The sequence below is a fragment of the Selaginella moellendorffii genome, unplaced genomic scaffold, assembly GCF_000143415.4.
Source record: "Selaginella moellendorffii unplaced genomic scaffold, v1.0 SELMOscaffold_31, whole genome shotgun sequence".
NCBI lineage: Eukaryota > Viridiplantae > Streptophyta > Lycopodiopsida > Selaginellales > Selaginellaceae > Selaginella > Selaginella moellendorffii.
The window spans coordinates 1,771,465-1,783,913 of record NW_003314292.1 but is presented as its reverse complement, the minus strand read 5'-3'; the positions used below and the strand labels follow the sequence as shown (position 1 = coordinate 1,783,913).

Here is a 12,449-nt window from a genome sequence, read left to right as displayed (position 1 = left end):
ATCGAGCGCCGGAGAAGAGAGATCGGGGAGAGATTGCGAGAGAGAGGAGCTACCCTGCAGAGAAAGGGCGAGACTTTAGGGCAAGCGATCGCGAGGAAGAACGAGCACACACAATGCGAGGGAAAAAAACACACGAACTCACATAGCTTGGTCAAAGATACGCTGACTAGATCGTCTAAGCCGTGCTGCTTACGCTAATCGGCATCGTCAAAGAGAAGTGGGAGCATAGATTTTGATGCTTTTTTTAAGGCAGGCATATTCGCCGCGAGAATATAAAGGCCTAGGAAGAACGAGAGATCGAGCAATCCAGCAGCGTTGGATAGATAGGCGCCAGGGTTTCTAGATTTCTCGCTTCGACCTTTCTCTTGGATCTCTCTCTCACGATCGCGGCGCGGCTATGGCGGCGGCATCCACAGCAACGCGGTATGTGATGAAGTTGTATCCGGACGAGGATGAGAAGAAGCGGCTCGAGAAGAAGCGGCGCAAGCAGCGGCAAAGCCACGGCTACCCGGCAAAGCGCAAGAATCTGGGGAAGAAGCCGACGGAGGTAGCGCTGGACGATCTCGATTCCTGGGAGTCGTATCTCCGCGCGATGCTCATCGCCGCCTATCTCAAGGTCGAAGAGGAGTGGGAAGACGTCGACGAGAAGAAGGAGGCGCTCAACACGATCCTGTGCTGCTGCCCGGTGGATCGCGAGCTCCAGGTGAAGACGCTGGTGAATCGCAAGATAACCAAGATCCTGGACGAGGAGTTCGCGCCGATTTGCGACCTGGCGCGGCGGAGCATGGACGGGGACAAGATCGAGCCGGCGCTCTTCCTCAAGGCCACGGAGATGCTCCACAAGCTCCGGGATTTCTTCCCGACCAAGATGAAGGTCTTGGCGGGAAGTCCGTACGATGGGCGCGCGAGCAACGTTTGCGGGGAGGCGCTGGACAATCTCTTGGCGCAGATGAAGCACGCCGCCAAGTTCCGGCACTTGGGCGCCACTGTGGACGAGAAGGACGAGAAAGACGAGAAAGAGAAGTGATCTTCGCAAGATCTTAGAGATTGTTCCATATGATCTACAAATATATAACACCGCTTATATTTATTAACATATAAGCTTTGATCTTTGTGACTGTAGATCTTTGTGTTGTCACGTCTTTGATCTATGGTCTCTGGATCGCAAGCTTTGATCTCGCTACCGGAAGGTCTCGGCGCGAGTAAAGGAGGAGGACATACATTTCCAGAGCTTCCTGTTGCGAATCCCCGAGGCCCAGCTTCTCAGCGGACTGACTGTCTCGGGGATTTCTTCTTCTTGTTTCTCGCTTTCGCGCTTGTCAACCGCTCGTTTCATTCGAGCCACGGCTTGCGAGACTGTTCCTGCGGCCTGGATAGAGACGAGGTGAGCACGGCGAGTATAGAAATCTAAAGGAGAGCTGCTTGCCTTGAAAGTCTTGAGGAGGTCGATCTTGGAGTGATCCAGTACTCTCAATCCTTTGTCGTTGATCTGGATGAAATCTACGTAGTCGGCATCCCAGACAACGTCGCCGTCGTGGACGAAGTAATCCTGCAGTTAAGTAGTACACCACTCTTGAATTCCGCCCGCCATGAATTGAGGAACTTGAATCACCTCTAGATGGAATATAGGCTGCATTGATGCTCGCTCCAGGCCCATGACAGTCAAGGAAAACGAAGCGTCGCCATCGACCAAGGATTCGTTCGTGTGTCCATAGACAGGACTTTTCTTGTCTATGATGTGCCGCACCATGAGTCCATATCTCAAGTATGAAACCTGTCACATAAGAAGATTGAGTATCGTTGAAACAAAAGCAAGAGTTCGTTTGCCTCGGGTCGTACTACGTCCAGATCTTGAGTCGAGCAAAACACGGAACCAGACGGGAGAGTGACAAATATCCTGAAAGTGAGACATATTTTAGCGTCAACAAGCTCGCACGGCGGTGGCCCTGTCAACACTAGTCGAATGCTGAGGACCCTGCATGGGAAAGTGAGAGCTGACACGATTGTTAAACGAGAACTTACCTGAACTTTTCGCCATCTCCCAAGCTCGGGATGTAGTCATCCTTCTTTATTATCGCTTTCTTTGAACACCGGATGGGATGCGATGGCTGCGACATTCGGGCAAACACTGGGTTGACATGAGTGTTAGCTGTTTTGCTTCTTGAGAGACCAGTCTCTGCTTACCAGCTCCACTGAGAAAGACGAACAAAAATTGTGCCATAAGGGTGTTAACGTTTGCTATCAACAGAGAATACGGTGAGACCGCTATGACAGGAGATCCGCCAAAGGTTGTTGACAAAGACAACCTGGGAGAAGCAATCCAAAAATCAGCACAAAAAATATAGGGAGCCGGGGAGGATCTTACGCATAAAGGAAGACGTTTAAAACAGCTAAGCATGTTTCTTTCGCTGACGCGAGAGGGCCGATAAGTCCCTGCTCCGCCATAGCTTCATCGTAAGTAAGCCCGTCAATGTTTAGCAGGAACAAAGGCATGAATAATAATGACAATGCCATTGGAGCAAGAAAAACTCCAACTAGAAAATACCCGATAGACATCTGCACGAAAAACAGAAGGTAGACACCACATTTAAGTACAAAGAAGACTATTGCGGTACCTTCAAGCAAGCAACGTAAAAGTCCTGGACGAAACCGATGAGTGACTTGTCCTGTCGCACAACGAGCCCTTCCATTCCTTTCCTCCCTTTCAAACGATGTTGCGGCCCCGTTTTCGATCCTTCAAACGCAGCCGCGCCAACGCCTCCTGCCCCTCCTTCATTCAGCTCCTCCACCCTCTTCTCCTCCAGAAGATCGTTCGGAGAATTCTTTACGTGTGCCATGTGAGTGGCAAAGGCCACAGTATGTCTGAGCCTCCGCCACCTATTGCGAGCCAGTAGCGACTCCCCTGGAGTCGAAGAATCTAGCACTCCTCCTGCGTTCTCGGTATCGATGACCGCTTTGGAGCTGGGAAACGTCGGACTGTTTTCATCTACACTTGGGCTGGCAAGAGACGTGGAATCACTCTCGGACTTGGCAAGCACGGGCACTAGCGTCGACGAAGCGTTGTCACCCATGAATTCGTCCACTGTTAAGTCAACCTGTACACCCACGTCCTTTCCCACTTTAGCTCTGGGAGAAGAAGTAGCGGCAGGAAGAACTTCCTCCAGATTCTCGTAACTCAAGCTTGACATGGAGTCCATCTCGCAAGCCTGGCTATGCCTTCTTACTGCCTCTGCCAGCTTCCATCCCTTCCTTACTCTAAACCTCTTGGCCTTGGCATGCTCGGCAACGTCGTCTATCTTCCCTTCCTGGAGCCGGAAGCTCGGAGACCTGAAGCTTCTAGCTCCCAGTTTCTTTCGACGCTGCTCAAGAGCAATTGTGGAAGAAGAAGCATCGGTGCCTTTCTCTTCTTCCTCTTGCTTGCTTTCTCCTCCCCAGCGATCGATCGACATGCTCCCATCAGGAGCTAGAATGGACTGCCCCTGGTGAGCCAAATGCGGCGAGAAGAGGGAGGGGTCTTCACGGTACCTGGACGAGTCAAGGCCGGTCTCTTCGATGGATCGAGCGGAAGGAAATCTCACTCGCAGATTGTCTCGTTTCCATCCTCCAGCCTTGCTTGACATTGACCTCCTATGGAAGAACACGTAGTAAGAATTCCTATGATCACGCGCGTCAATCCAGCTAAGAATCACGGCAATCTAGAACCAGTCCAAAGCAGAGGAAGAAAATCGAGAGAGAGGGACAGGAGCTGCGAACCTGGAGTCTGTGACCGGGCATTCTGCGCAGCGAAATCACGCGCGCGAGAGCGCCATTCCTCCCACTCCGGCGCTAGAACCCTAGAGAAGGCGCATTTTATTTTACTCCGTTAGAACCCTCAACCCTAGCGTCTAGCGATGGTGCTGTCTATGGTGGGATTGGGCCTGGGCGACGAGCGCGACATCACGATCCGGGGGATGGACGCCGTGCGTGGCGCCGATCGCGTCTACTTGGAGGCGTACACATCCTTGCTCGATCTAGGCCCTGTGGAGTCCACGATTTCTAGACTGGTAATATCCTCCTCGATCCTCGATTCTCTCTTATCTGCTAGCTCTCACAGGAAGATTTCTATGGACGAGAGATCATACTCGCAGATAGGGAGATGGTAGAACAGGCTGCCGAGGAGATTGTCGAGGCTGCGCGATCCGAGAAAGTGGCTTTCCTTGTGGTTGGAGATCCATTCGGGTATGGAATATCTTTACTCGTTTCTATTTCGCTAAGCTCTTCGCTACAGTGCCACCACTCACTCCGACCTGGTGGTCCGTGCGAGGAGATCCGGCGTCGAAGTGGAAGTCATCCACAACGCATCGGTCATGAACGCGATCGGTGTGTGTGGCTTGCAGCTCTATCGATTCGGGGAGACCATTTCCATTCCATTCTTCACGGAGACTTGGAAACCGGATAGTTTCTACGACAAGATCAAAGCAAACCGGACACTTGGTTTGCACACTTTGTGCCTCCTCGGTACGTAAGCTACTGTTCTAACACCGATCGTTCTCCTCGAGTTTCTCACTGTGTTCTTCACTAGATATTCGTGTCAAGGAGCCTTCCGTGGAGGCCTTGTGCAGGTAAGCTCCAAATTTTTTTAAAAAATTTCCTCGTGAATCCTCTTACGCTTGAAACTTTGCTTAGAGGCTTGAAGAACACGTACGAGCCGCCGAGATACATGAGCATCAACACAGCAGTGGAGCAATTGCTGGAAGTGGAGGAGCAACGCAAAGAGAAAGGTTTGGAAGACTTTGGATCAATCAATCAAAGATCTAACTTTGTTACTTCTTCCAGCTTACAGTGACGAGACTCTAGCAGTAGGATTGGCACGCCTAGGAACAAAGTCACAGAAGATAGTGGCTGGAACGCTCAAACAATTGGAAGCAACGGAGTTTGGCACGCCTTTGCATTGTCTCGTCATCACCGGCAACGTTCACGTCATGGAGAACGAAATGCTTAGCTTTTTCGCGACTTGAGGTAGGATATTCTTATTCAAACCCGGAATATTCACTCACTCACTGGAGCAGCTCGTTTCTTCCCCATTTCTTGGGCTTGCTCGCGCCGGTGGTTCTCACGATCGTGTAGCCGGCGGCACCGAGAAGACAACCAAGCGTCGGTGCCACTATGTAGACCCAGAGGCTCTTGTAGCAATTGGCGGCGATGGCAGGGCCGATAGTTCTGGCTGGATTCATCGATGCTCCAGTCGCTTGGCTGAGTGAAACAAAGAAAAGATCAAAGGTTTAGAAGGCACACACAAGTACCTTGCGGCCAAGTTGTTGACAAACACTGTAGCGCCCACTGCGACGGCTGCCATGTCTCCAACCTGACAGAAAAGATGTGAGATCAAACCACCAAAGTGAAGAGCTCGGGAAGGAGTACCGCAGATCTATCGGTGGCGAGAGCTGTGTTGACAAACATGAGGATGAAGGATATCACGAGCTCCAGGACGAAAGCTTGGAGGTCCGATCCAATGGGAACCGTCACTCCTGCGGCGATATCTGGATAGTAGACCCCTTTGAGAATGAAAGAGGCCAGAACAGATGCCAGGAGCTGCGCGAAAATATAGACGGGAACCTGTACACTCGCGAAAGGAAAGTCATCACGACAGCTTCAAGTTACGAGCTCGATCTGACCAACCTGGATCCAAGGAAACTGTCCGAGAGCAGCGAAACTTATAGTGACGGATGGATTTAGATGCGCTCCACAAATATGGCCGGTTGAGAAGATGATGGTCGTCACGGCCAGGGCGGGAGTAGCAGACAGTGCAAAGACCGAAAGACCACCGAGCTGCTTGTTCACTATAGGAGTTGCCGCGGCGGTGAAGATGAGAATGAACGTTCCAATGAACTCGGCACCAACCTTCAAGATCAGAACAAGGCCAAAGAAGTTAGCATGATCGAAGAGATGGATCGGATCGGTGGACCTTTCTAGCAAAAGCAGTGAAAGGCGTGAGTACGAGCTCCTCATCTTCGTAACGTTCTCGCTTGCCACTGATCAAAGGACGGGTTTCCTCGCTCATGATCTGTTACAACAACAAAAGCGAAGAGCATATATCTTAGCGACAGCAGAGAAACAGAAAAATCGAAGCAGAAGAAGATCCATACGCTGGATTCAAAGTTCGAGGAGGATTGACGTTGTGCCAAGACGGTAGGAACTTTCAGGAGTATCTTATAGCCATTAGCTCCTGGAATGACATGGTAGAAAGCTCTGGCATGTGGTCCATGCTCGGTCATTTGAATTGACAAAGGTCCCTACCTCTTTACTTGATCTTGATGCGCTGCTGGTTCCACGAGAATCGGCTTTCCAGCTCGTGCTCCACAATCCGACGAGCCGACCAGTCCTTCAACAATTAATGCCATGTTTTTGATACCAGCTTCCAAGCTCTGTTCCTGAAACAACGCACTAGTAACGTTAGCAAGAATGAAAAGTGGAAAGTAAATAAGGGACTAGCTGCTACTTACAAATCGCTGTCTTCCCTGATGCAACTTGCAGAAGGAATCTGCTAAAGCGAAAGCCACAATAAAGAAGAAAGTAAGAAGCTACGAACGATATGTCGTTTGATTCGGGGGGCCCGAAGCCTTCCATTCCATCAGAGAAAACTTTTACAACGCGATGGCAGTGCCTCTTAGAGTTCACTCTGCGCATCAGCATTCTCATCAGCAGCCATTAGTTCCTCGAGAGAAAATTCCTCTTCTGGAATAGCTTCCCCATCTTTACCATCCCAAGGATCGGTTTTGACGATCTCGTAGCCGGTGCCAAGCGGAAGGTTTCCTTTCCCACCTTGTCCTGCATCTTTCACGAAGTCCCTGCAATCGGCAAGAACAACGATATCAGTCCTTGGCGACTCAAGTGCCATTAAAGACTTACAGCACGGAGCTTGGTTCAAAAGCACTTCTTAACGGGAGAAACACCGCCTTTTTCACGTTGAGAGCGACTAATGCCGGGTAGCCATATCCACCAACTTGAACAGCTTTTTCGAGGGATGGTTGCTTGCCAGCCTCGGCCCACAAGTACCTGCAATATCGCCGCTGTAGATCCAAAGTTCGGAAGAGAGCTAGTTACGTACCCATAGGGGTCTTTCCCAAACTTCGTGGCAAGGTTCTTCAGGATGTCCAAGTATTGGTTACGGCCGTCAGCCTTTGAGTCCAGAATATCTGGAAGAAACGTCACAAAACAAATTGCTGCCGAAGAGCAGTGACTTTCCATGATTTCCTGCACAAGAATGTGAATCAAAGACGAGGAATGCATGGTAACAATAAGTTTCGTACCGGTCCAGTCAGCTCAGTAACTTCTGGCGGAACAGCGCTACTTTCCAGCAGCTGAAGAGCATGAGACTCAATCGCTGATGCGTCTCTCGCACCTTGGTAAACCGTCGGGTTCTGCTTATCTGCTCCAAAAACCAGGATAGTTGGAAATCCTGTGACACTATACTTGCTCATAAGATCCTGTTTAAAGAAAGAAAACAGGTCATGGACAGCCCTCTTGTCATTTTGTATGCAAGACGAACCTTGTGCGCGTCGCCATCCACCTGTCCAAGCTTAACTTTGCCTTTCAGCCTCTTGGCAGCATTCTTCCATTCTGGCGCAAGTTTCTTACAATGACCACACCTATGGTACAAAGGTTAGAGCTTTCATCCAGAATTAATAGCATAAAGAGTACCAAGGCGCGAAAAACTCAACGAGCCAGATATCGTTGCTCTTTAGCACTTGCTCGTCAAAGTTCGTTGGCGTAAGCTCAATCGACGCCTTCTCCTTATCTTGGTTCTTCTTCTCCTTGTCTTGGCTCTTCTTTTTGGACTTGAGTCTATCAAGTGCAAGAGTCTTGGCCTGCTTAACCAGTTGAGAAAAAAGAAAACACGAAAGGAAAAATCTCTAACCTGTTGAAGCGCGAATTCGACAATTCCCTTTGCCTCCCGTGGACCCTGATAATCGATAGGGGATTTCCCTACTCCAAAAACTTTGATCGTAGGAAATCCTTGGAGTCCATATTCCTGGAATGAATCGTGGAGGAGTTGATAATTCTTATAGAAAACCACACGTACCGCTGCCAGAGATTTGTGCGTATCAGCATCAACAGCTGCGATGGTAACAATCCCTTTTAACGCTGTGGCTGCTTTGTCCCATGCCGGAGCTAGAGCTTTACAGTGACCACACCAGTTCGCGAAGAACTCGACAATTACGATTCCTTTAGCGTCGAGCACCTAGGAAGAAGAATCCTCGTCTATATGACGCCTAGAGAATGCGAATGCAGGTGTTCATACCTTGGACTTGAAATTCGATGGATTGACAATGACAACGTCCGAGGATGCATCGTAAAGACCTTGCGCCGCTCCAGCGATTCCAAGAACAAGTAGAATCAGGGGAAGCGCACTGCGAGAAGATCGTCGTCCCATCTCCATTCTTCTCTCGCCCGCCTAGGGTTTATCAACCCAAGCAAAAATTGTTGGTGACGTGTGACGTGGTTTGGTATACGTGGCAGGCTTCCATTGGCAACATCATCCTACGTGGCTGCTCTAGGGCTAGGGTTCTTGAGCTCTTTCCCAATGGCGGAAGACAAGCGCGAATACAAGCTGCGCTGCCAGCTGATCGGACACGAGGACGATGTAAGATTTCTCTCGAAATTTCTTCTCAGGGAGCAAGAATCTCTCGTTTCCAGGTGCGCGGCTTGTGCATCGTCGGTGAATCGACGATCGCTACGGCGTCGAGGGACGGCACAGTGCGCGTGTGGAACGAGAAGGATCAGCGCTTCGATCTGGCGACGACTCTGAGAGGCCATTCCAGCTTCGTCGGCTGCGTTGCGTGGATTCCACCCTCGGACGAGATGCCGGCCGGCGGACTCGTCTCCGGTGGGATGGACACGAACGTGATCGTCTGGAAAATGGATTCCACGGAGCCAGTCTCTGTGTTGCGAGGCCACGACTTACAGGTGACCAGTGTGGTGATTGGCAATGGGGGAGAGATTTTTTCTACTTCTGTGGACAGGTTTTTGCTTAGAATTTGTCCTGCATTGTGATCCTCTATTCTCATTTTTGTTTTCTTTTTTGCAGCACTGTGAGAAGATGGAAGAAAGGGGGTGCCTCAGAAGTTCTCAAAGGTCATAGAGCACCAGTCCAGGCTGCTGTCATTCTTCCAGACGACGTCCTTGTGACAGGTACCAAACTTCACCAGAATTTAATTCTTCTCATGACTTGAGCAGGATCGACCGATACAACTATCAAGTATTGGAAAGGCTCTATGTTCACGAAGTCTCTGGATGCTCATACTGGTTTGTAGTGTTAACTGCATTTTGCTGCACCTTCTCAAGTGTTCTTACTACAGATACCGTCAGAGGGCTGGCACTAATGCCGAACCTGGGATTTCTTTCAGCCTCTCACGATTGGTAAACTCCATTGATGTTTTAGGAAGTGCTGTTTTGAGCTTACTCCTTTCTTACAGCACTGTCAAGCTTTGGTCATACGCTGGAGAACAGCTTCTCGAAATGGTTGGTCACACGGCTATTGTGTATAGCGTCGCGGGTCATTTATCAGGCGATGTGGCCTCTGGCAGTGATGATGGATATTGCAAAATTTGGAGAGGTGATTTTGATTTTGTGCTTTGAATTATGTGCATTGTTGACATGATGCATCCTTTAGGTGGCGTTTGCATTCAGAGCCTGGAACATCCTGGATGTGTTTGGGATTTGCAATTCTTACCCAATGGTGATCTCGTGACTGCTTGTTCTGACGGGGTTGCGAGAGTATGGACGGTAGATTCCAGTCGTTATGCATCATCAGAAGAAGTTGCAGCCTTTGAAGCCTCAGTTTCTGCTCGAAAATTGCAAAAGTCAGCGTTTGCGCTATTCTTTGAGGTTTCCTTACATATTGTTGTATCTTTGCAGGAAGACGGTCGGAGGTGTCAAAGTTTCGGAATTGCCGGGCCTGGAAGCACTTCAAACCCCAGGTTCTGGCACCACGTCTATTCCTAGAGCGTTAATAACCATGATCTTTGAAACAGGACGTTCCGACGGCCAAAGCAAAATCGTCCGTGAAGGGGATACCGCTGTTGCGTATTCGTGGAACATGAAAGAATATAACTGGGACAAGGTATTAGGCACGGGCTTTTCTTGTGCTTCCTGAATACTCTTCGCAGGTGGGAGAAGTTGTTGAAGGTCCAGAAGATGCACTCGGTGCAAAGACACTAAACGGCATTACGTATGACTACGGTAAATTTGCAAATTTTGTTTGCTTTTGGAGCGTAACTTTGACTGGTTTTTAAAGTTTTTGATGTTAATATTGAGGACGGGGAGCCGACTCGCAAGCTACCATACAATAGAGGAGGTAATTTAAATACTTCTTTTGTTGCATTTTAAAAAAAAAGGTTTGTGCAGACAATCCATATGATACGGCAGATAGATGGCTTTTGAATGAAAACCTTCCCATGGGATACCGACAACAAATCGTTGATTTTATCTTGAGAAACACAGGACAGCAAGCAAACAGTTTCATGCAATTAGATGACTGCTTTTACGATCCTTACACTGGAGGTAAATAATCGCTATATTCAATTGCTTGTTGATTCGAAGCATTTTAATCAGGAAATGCTTATGTGCCACGGCAAACATCACGCCCTGGTATGTGGAGGGTATTGTTATACTCTCGCTATTGGTTTTTACGGTTTCTTTTGCAGCTTCTAAGACGGCATCAACTTACAATCTGAAGCACATTCCAAAGGTAATAGATAACAGAAAGGATATAAGGAAATGACTGACCTTATTCGCAATGCAGACGGGAATAACACTTTTTGATACGAGAACGCAAACCGATGGAATTTTTAAAAAACTTACGGAATTCAACACTGGTTCTGTGGCTCTGTCGTCAGAAGAAATGGAAAGAATACAGGGAATGTTACAAGCTTTAAAAAGCACCTCGCATCAGTCCGTATTTGCCGATGCAGACTTCGAGATTTTGACCAAGAAGCTATTTACGTGGCCAGTTGCAAATCTTTTCCCAGGTAACACGGTTTTTTTTTTTTTTTTTTTTTTTTCTTTATCGCGAACTCAAATTTGTGCAGTGCTGGACTTTCTAAGGATACTTGTCCTTGACCCGCAAGCTGCAAATTATTTCTCTCGGCAAAAAGGTGTGGTCAAAAGCTCGTGGACTAGTTTAACATATGTATTGATTCGCCAGATGTTCTTTTAAATCTGGTGAAGTCTGCCATTCAGTCTCCGGCTCCAAATGCAAACGTCTTTCTCAGTGCTCGGGCTATGGTAAATTGCTTTCGACACGAGTGCTTCCAGAATTGGCTCCTCGATTCCAGAAGTGAAGTGAGTTTCTTTTATCTGTTTTGACGTTCTGCTACTGACGTGTGTAATTTTTGTGTTGCAATCAACAGATTATTGACATATTCTCGCAGTTTAGTACGTCACCTGTCAAGAACATCCGCAGTGGATACGCGCATCTACTGTTGAAGTATGCTTTTGGTAAATTTTGATTTCGTCAATACTAACTGGCGCTGGCTGCAGCTATGCCGTTCGAGTAATTGGTGCAAACGACGAAAACGCTCAGCTTCAGGTTCTTTCTGCCGCAATGGAGGTAGTTGCTTTTGTTTTAAGTCTCTGGAATCCTGACAGAAACGACACAGATGACTGGGCCGCAAGAAGATGACGATATTAACTTCCTCGCGCTTCAAACAATAGGATCCCTTGTGCACAGTGGTCTTGTGAAGTCCGTGGCCAAGGACCTGGACATCCAGAGTGTTGCTGACACCGCTAAGAAGTCGAAAGTCTCTAGAATAGCAGAGATTGGAGCGGACCTTGATTACGTTCTAAAATGAAGTACAAGGCGGCGGATTTTTCTTTTTGTAGTAAGAGGCCAGTTATGCAAGGTATGAGCCTCGTCCGTTTTCCTTCCCTTCAATGGACTCCCGGCACTTGAAGCAGTGATAGAAGTTTTGGAAACTTGACGAGATCTTTGTTTCCTCCAAACTCACGGGCATTTTGGTCCCCCTTTTGAGTTCTTTATGTTGTTGTAGCAGGGGCATTTCTCCTTGTTACCAGCTGTGCCTGGCGGAACGCAATTGCACTTCCGGCAGCAGATGTTGCAGAACTTTATGCAGCGGTTGTGCAAAGAGGCTTTGGAGCAACGGTAGTCACAAGCCGAAGGACAGTCTGGAGACGCAGAGCAAAACAACCGATCAGGTTCATATTTTTACGTACAAATCAATCATTTTCTTACTGATGCTTTGTAGGAGGTGTCTTCCAGACTGTGGCGTGTCCTGGACTGTAAGCTGATATGAAACAAGAGGAAGCAACATACCTCAAGAGTTTCTTCTCGGCTGTCAGGTACTATCAGCAGCACCATCAGAAGGATTGCTATCTTGTAGGAACTCATCTTCTTTCTTTTCTTTCTTCAGGGCGACTTGTGTGTGCAGCAGGCTTTTAAAGCAGTCCTG

General features: G+C 48.5%; 5 protein-coding genes and 1 long non-coding RNA gene across 7 annotated transcripts; 2 read left to right on the top strand and 4 right to left on the bottom strand.

Moving 5' to 3' along the window:
- Window positions 1-1,016: 1,016 nt before the first annotated feature.
- LOC9649778 lies at window positions 1,017-3,866 on the bottom strand. Its single transcript, XM_024681472.1, has 9 exons — window positions 3,754-3,866; window positions 2,616-3,627; window positions 2,366-2,556; window positions 2,185-2,306; window positions 2,023-2,128; window positions 1,828-1,975; window positions 1,613-1,774; window positions 1,427-1,549; window positions 1,017-1,369 (listed from the first exon to the last, which is right to left on the bottom strand). The coding sequence occupies exons 2-9, from the start codon at window positions 3,618-3,620 to the stop codon at window positions 1,181-1,183; spliced, it is 2,046 nt and encodes a 681-aa protein (XP_024537240.1). The 5' UTR covers window positions 3,621-3,627; window positions 3,754-3,866; the 3' UTR covers window positions 1,017-1,180.
- Window positions 3,867-3,871: 5 nt separating this feature from the next.
- LOC9649355 (probable diphthine methyl ester synthase) lies at window positions 3,872-5,165 on the top strand. The gene is made up of 7 exons (XM_002976742.2): window positions 3,872-4,043; window positions 4,094-4,218; window positions 4,268-4,497; window positions 4,562-4,601; window positions 4,666-4,760; window positions 4,816-4,998; window positions 5,049-5,165. Exons 1-6 carry the CDS (start codon window positions 3,891-3,893, stop codon window positions 4,995-4,997), a joined length of 825 nt encoding a protein of 274 aa, XP_002976788.1. The 5' UTR covers window positions 3,872-3,890; the 3' UTR covers window position 4,998; window positions 5,049-5,165.
- LOC9649354 (probable aquaporin NIP5-1) lies at window positions 4,992-6,473 on the bottom strand. 2 transcript variants are annotated; one of them, XM_024681474.1, is made up of 7 exons: window positions 6,277-6,467; window positions 6,126-6,205; window positions 5,945-6,043; window positions 5,659-5,880; window positions 5,401-5,595; window positions 5,283-5,344; window positions 4,992-5,232 (listed from the first exon to the last, which is right to left on the bottom strand). In XM_024681474.1, exons 3-7 carry the CDS (start codon window positions 6,038-6,040, stop codon window positions 5,037-5,039), a joined length of 771 nt encoding a protein of 256 aa, XP_024537242.1. In that variant the 5' UTR covers window positions 6,041-6,043; window positions 6,126-6,205; window positions 6,277-6,467; the 3' UTR covers window positions 4,992-5,036. The 2 variants fall into 2 exon arrangements, with proteins under 2 accessions (XP_024537242.1, XP_024537241.1); XM_024681473.1 differs by having other exon boundaries at window positions 6,126-6,473.
- A 99-nt stretch (window positions 6,474-6,572) lies between these two features.
- On the bottom strand, window positions 6,573-8,460 carry LOC9649777 (protein disulfide isomerase-like 2-3). The gene is made up of 9 exons (XM_002976570.2): window positions 8,282-8,460; window positions 8,063-8,221; window positions 7,898-8,011; window positions 7,681-7,847; window positions 7,529-7,628; window positions 7,290-7,466; window positions 7,088-7,233; window positions 6,889-7,035; window positions 6,573-6,827 (listed from the first exon to the last, which is right to left on the bottom strand). The coding sequence occupies exons 1-9, from the start codon at window positions 8,417-8,419 to the stop codon at window positions 6,647-6,649; spliced, it is 1,329 nt and encodes a 442-aa protein (XP_002976616.1). The 5' UTR covers window positions 8,420-8,460; the 3' UTR covers window positions 6,573-6,646.
- Window positions 8,461-8,545: 85 nt separating this feature from the next.
- On the top strand, window positions 8,546-11,934 carry LOC9649353 (phospholipase A-2-activating protein). Its single transcript, XM_024681471.1, has 20 exons — window positions 8,546-8,623; window positions 8,677-9,002; window positions 9,068-9,171; window positions 9,217-9,285; window positions 9,339-9,399; window positions 9,456-9,595; window positions 9,653-9,842; window positions 9,898-9,959; window positions 10,014-10,102; window positions 10,149-10,221; window positions 10,277-10,336; window positions 10,387-10,542; window positions 10,594-10,629; window positions 10,686-10,729; window positions 10,784-11,009; window positions 11,070-11,135; window positions 11,186-11,322; window positions 11,391-11,467; window positions 11,521-11,590; window positions 11,640-11,934. The coding sequence occupies exons 1-20, from the start codon at window positions 8,564-8,566 to the stop codon at window positions 11,829-11,831; spliced, it is 2,238 nt and encodes a 745-aa protein (XP_024537239.1). The 5' UTR covers window positions 8,546-8,563; the 3' UTR covers window positions 11,832-11,934.
- Window positions 11,791-12,412, bottom strand: LOC9649776. The gene is made up of 3 exons (XR_002993116.1): window positions 12,314-12,412; window positions 12,233-12,260; window positions 11,791-12,165 (listed from the first exon to the last, which is right to left on the bottom strand). It is a non-coding gene; the product is annotated as an uncharacterized LOC9649776 (long non-coding RNA).
- Between the last annotated feature and the right edge of the window lie 37 nt (window positions 12,413-12,449).

Excerpts from the sequence above, each read along its gene's own strand:
- LOC9649355 (XM_002976742.2), top strand. The coding sequence starts at position 3,891 with ATGGTGCTGTCTATGGTGGGATTGGGCCTGGGCGACGAGCGCGACATC. Across the intron at positions 4,044-4,093 it reads AGTCCACGATTTCTAGACTG|GAAGATTTCTATGGACGAGA; the intron begins GTAATATCCTCC and ends TAGCTCTCACAG. Across the intron at positions 4,498-4,561 it reads GCACACTTTGTGCCTCCTCG|ATATTCGTGTCAAGGAGCCT; the intron begins GTACGTAAGCTA and ends GTTCTTCACTAG.
- LOC9649354 (XM_024681473.1), bottom strand. The coding sequence starts at position 6,254 with ATGACCGAGCATGGACCACATGCCAGAGCTTTCTACCATGTCATTCCA. Across the intron at positions 6,044-6,125 it reads CCTCGAACTTTGAATCCAGC|ATCATGAGCGAGGAAACCCG; the intron begins GTATGGATCTTC and ends TTGTTGTAACAG. Across the intron at positions 5,233-5,282 it reads GTCAACAACTTGGCCGCAAG|CCAAGCGACTGGAGCATCGA; the intron begins GTACTTGTGTGT and ends TGTTTCACTCAG.
- LOC9649778 (XM_024681472.1), bottom strand. The coding sequence starts at position 3,620 with ATGTCAAGCAAGGCTGGAGGATGGAAACGAGACAATCTGCGAGTGAGA. Across the intron at positions 2,557-2,615 it reads TTTACGTTGCTTGCTTGAAG|ATGTCTATCGGGTATTTTCT; the intron begins GTACCGCAATAG and ends TTTTTCGTGCAG. Across the intron at positions 2,307-2,365 it reads TTAAACGTCTTCCTTTATGC|GTTGTCTTTGTCAACAACCT; the intron begins GTAAGATCCTCC and ends TGCTTCTCCCAG.
- LOC9649777 (XM_002976570.2), bottom strand. The coding sequence starts at position 8,419 with ATGGAGATGGGACGACGATCTTCTCGCAGTGCGCTTCCCCTGATTCTA. Across the intron at positions 8,222-8,281 it reads CATCGAATTTCAAGTCCAAG|GTGCTCGACGCTAAAGGAAT; the intron begins GTATGAACACCT and ends TCTTCTTCCTAG. Across the intron at positions 7,036-7,087 it reads TTTGGGAAAGACCCCTATGG|GTACTTGTGGGCCGAGGCTG; the intron begins GTACGTAACTAG and ends GCGATATTGCAG.
- LOC9649353 (XM_024681471.1), top strand. The coding sequence starts at position 8,564 with ATGGCGGAAGACAAGCGCGAATACAAGCTGCGCTGCCAGCTGATCGGA. Across the intron at positions 9,286-9,338 it reads GTCTCTGGATGCTCATACTG|ATACCGTCAGAGGGCTGGCA; the intron begins GTTTGTAGTGTT and ends TTCTTACTACAG. Across the intron at positions 9,843-9,897 it reads TCTGCTCGAAAATTGCAAAA|GAAGACGGTCGGAGGTGTCA; the intron begins GTCAGCGTTTGC and ends GTATCTTTGCAG.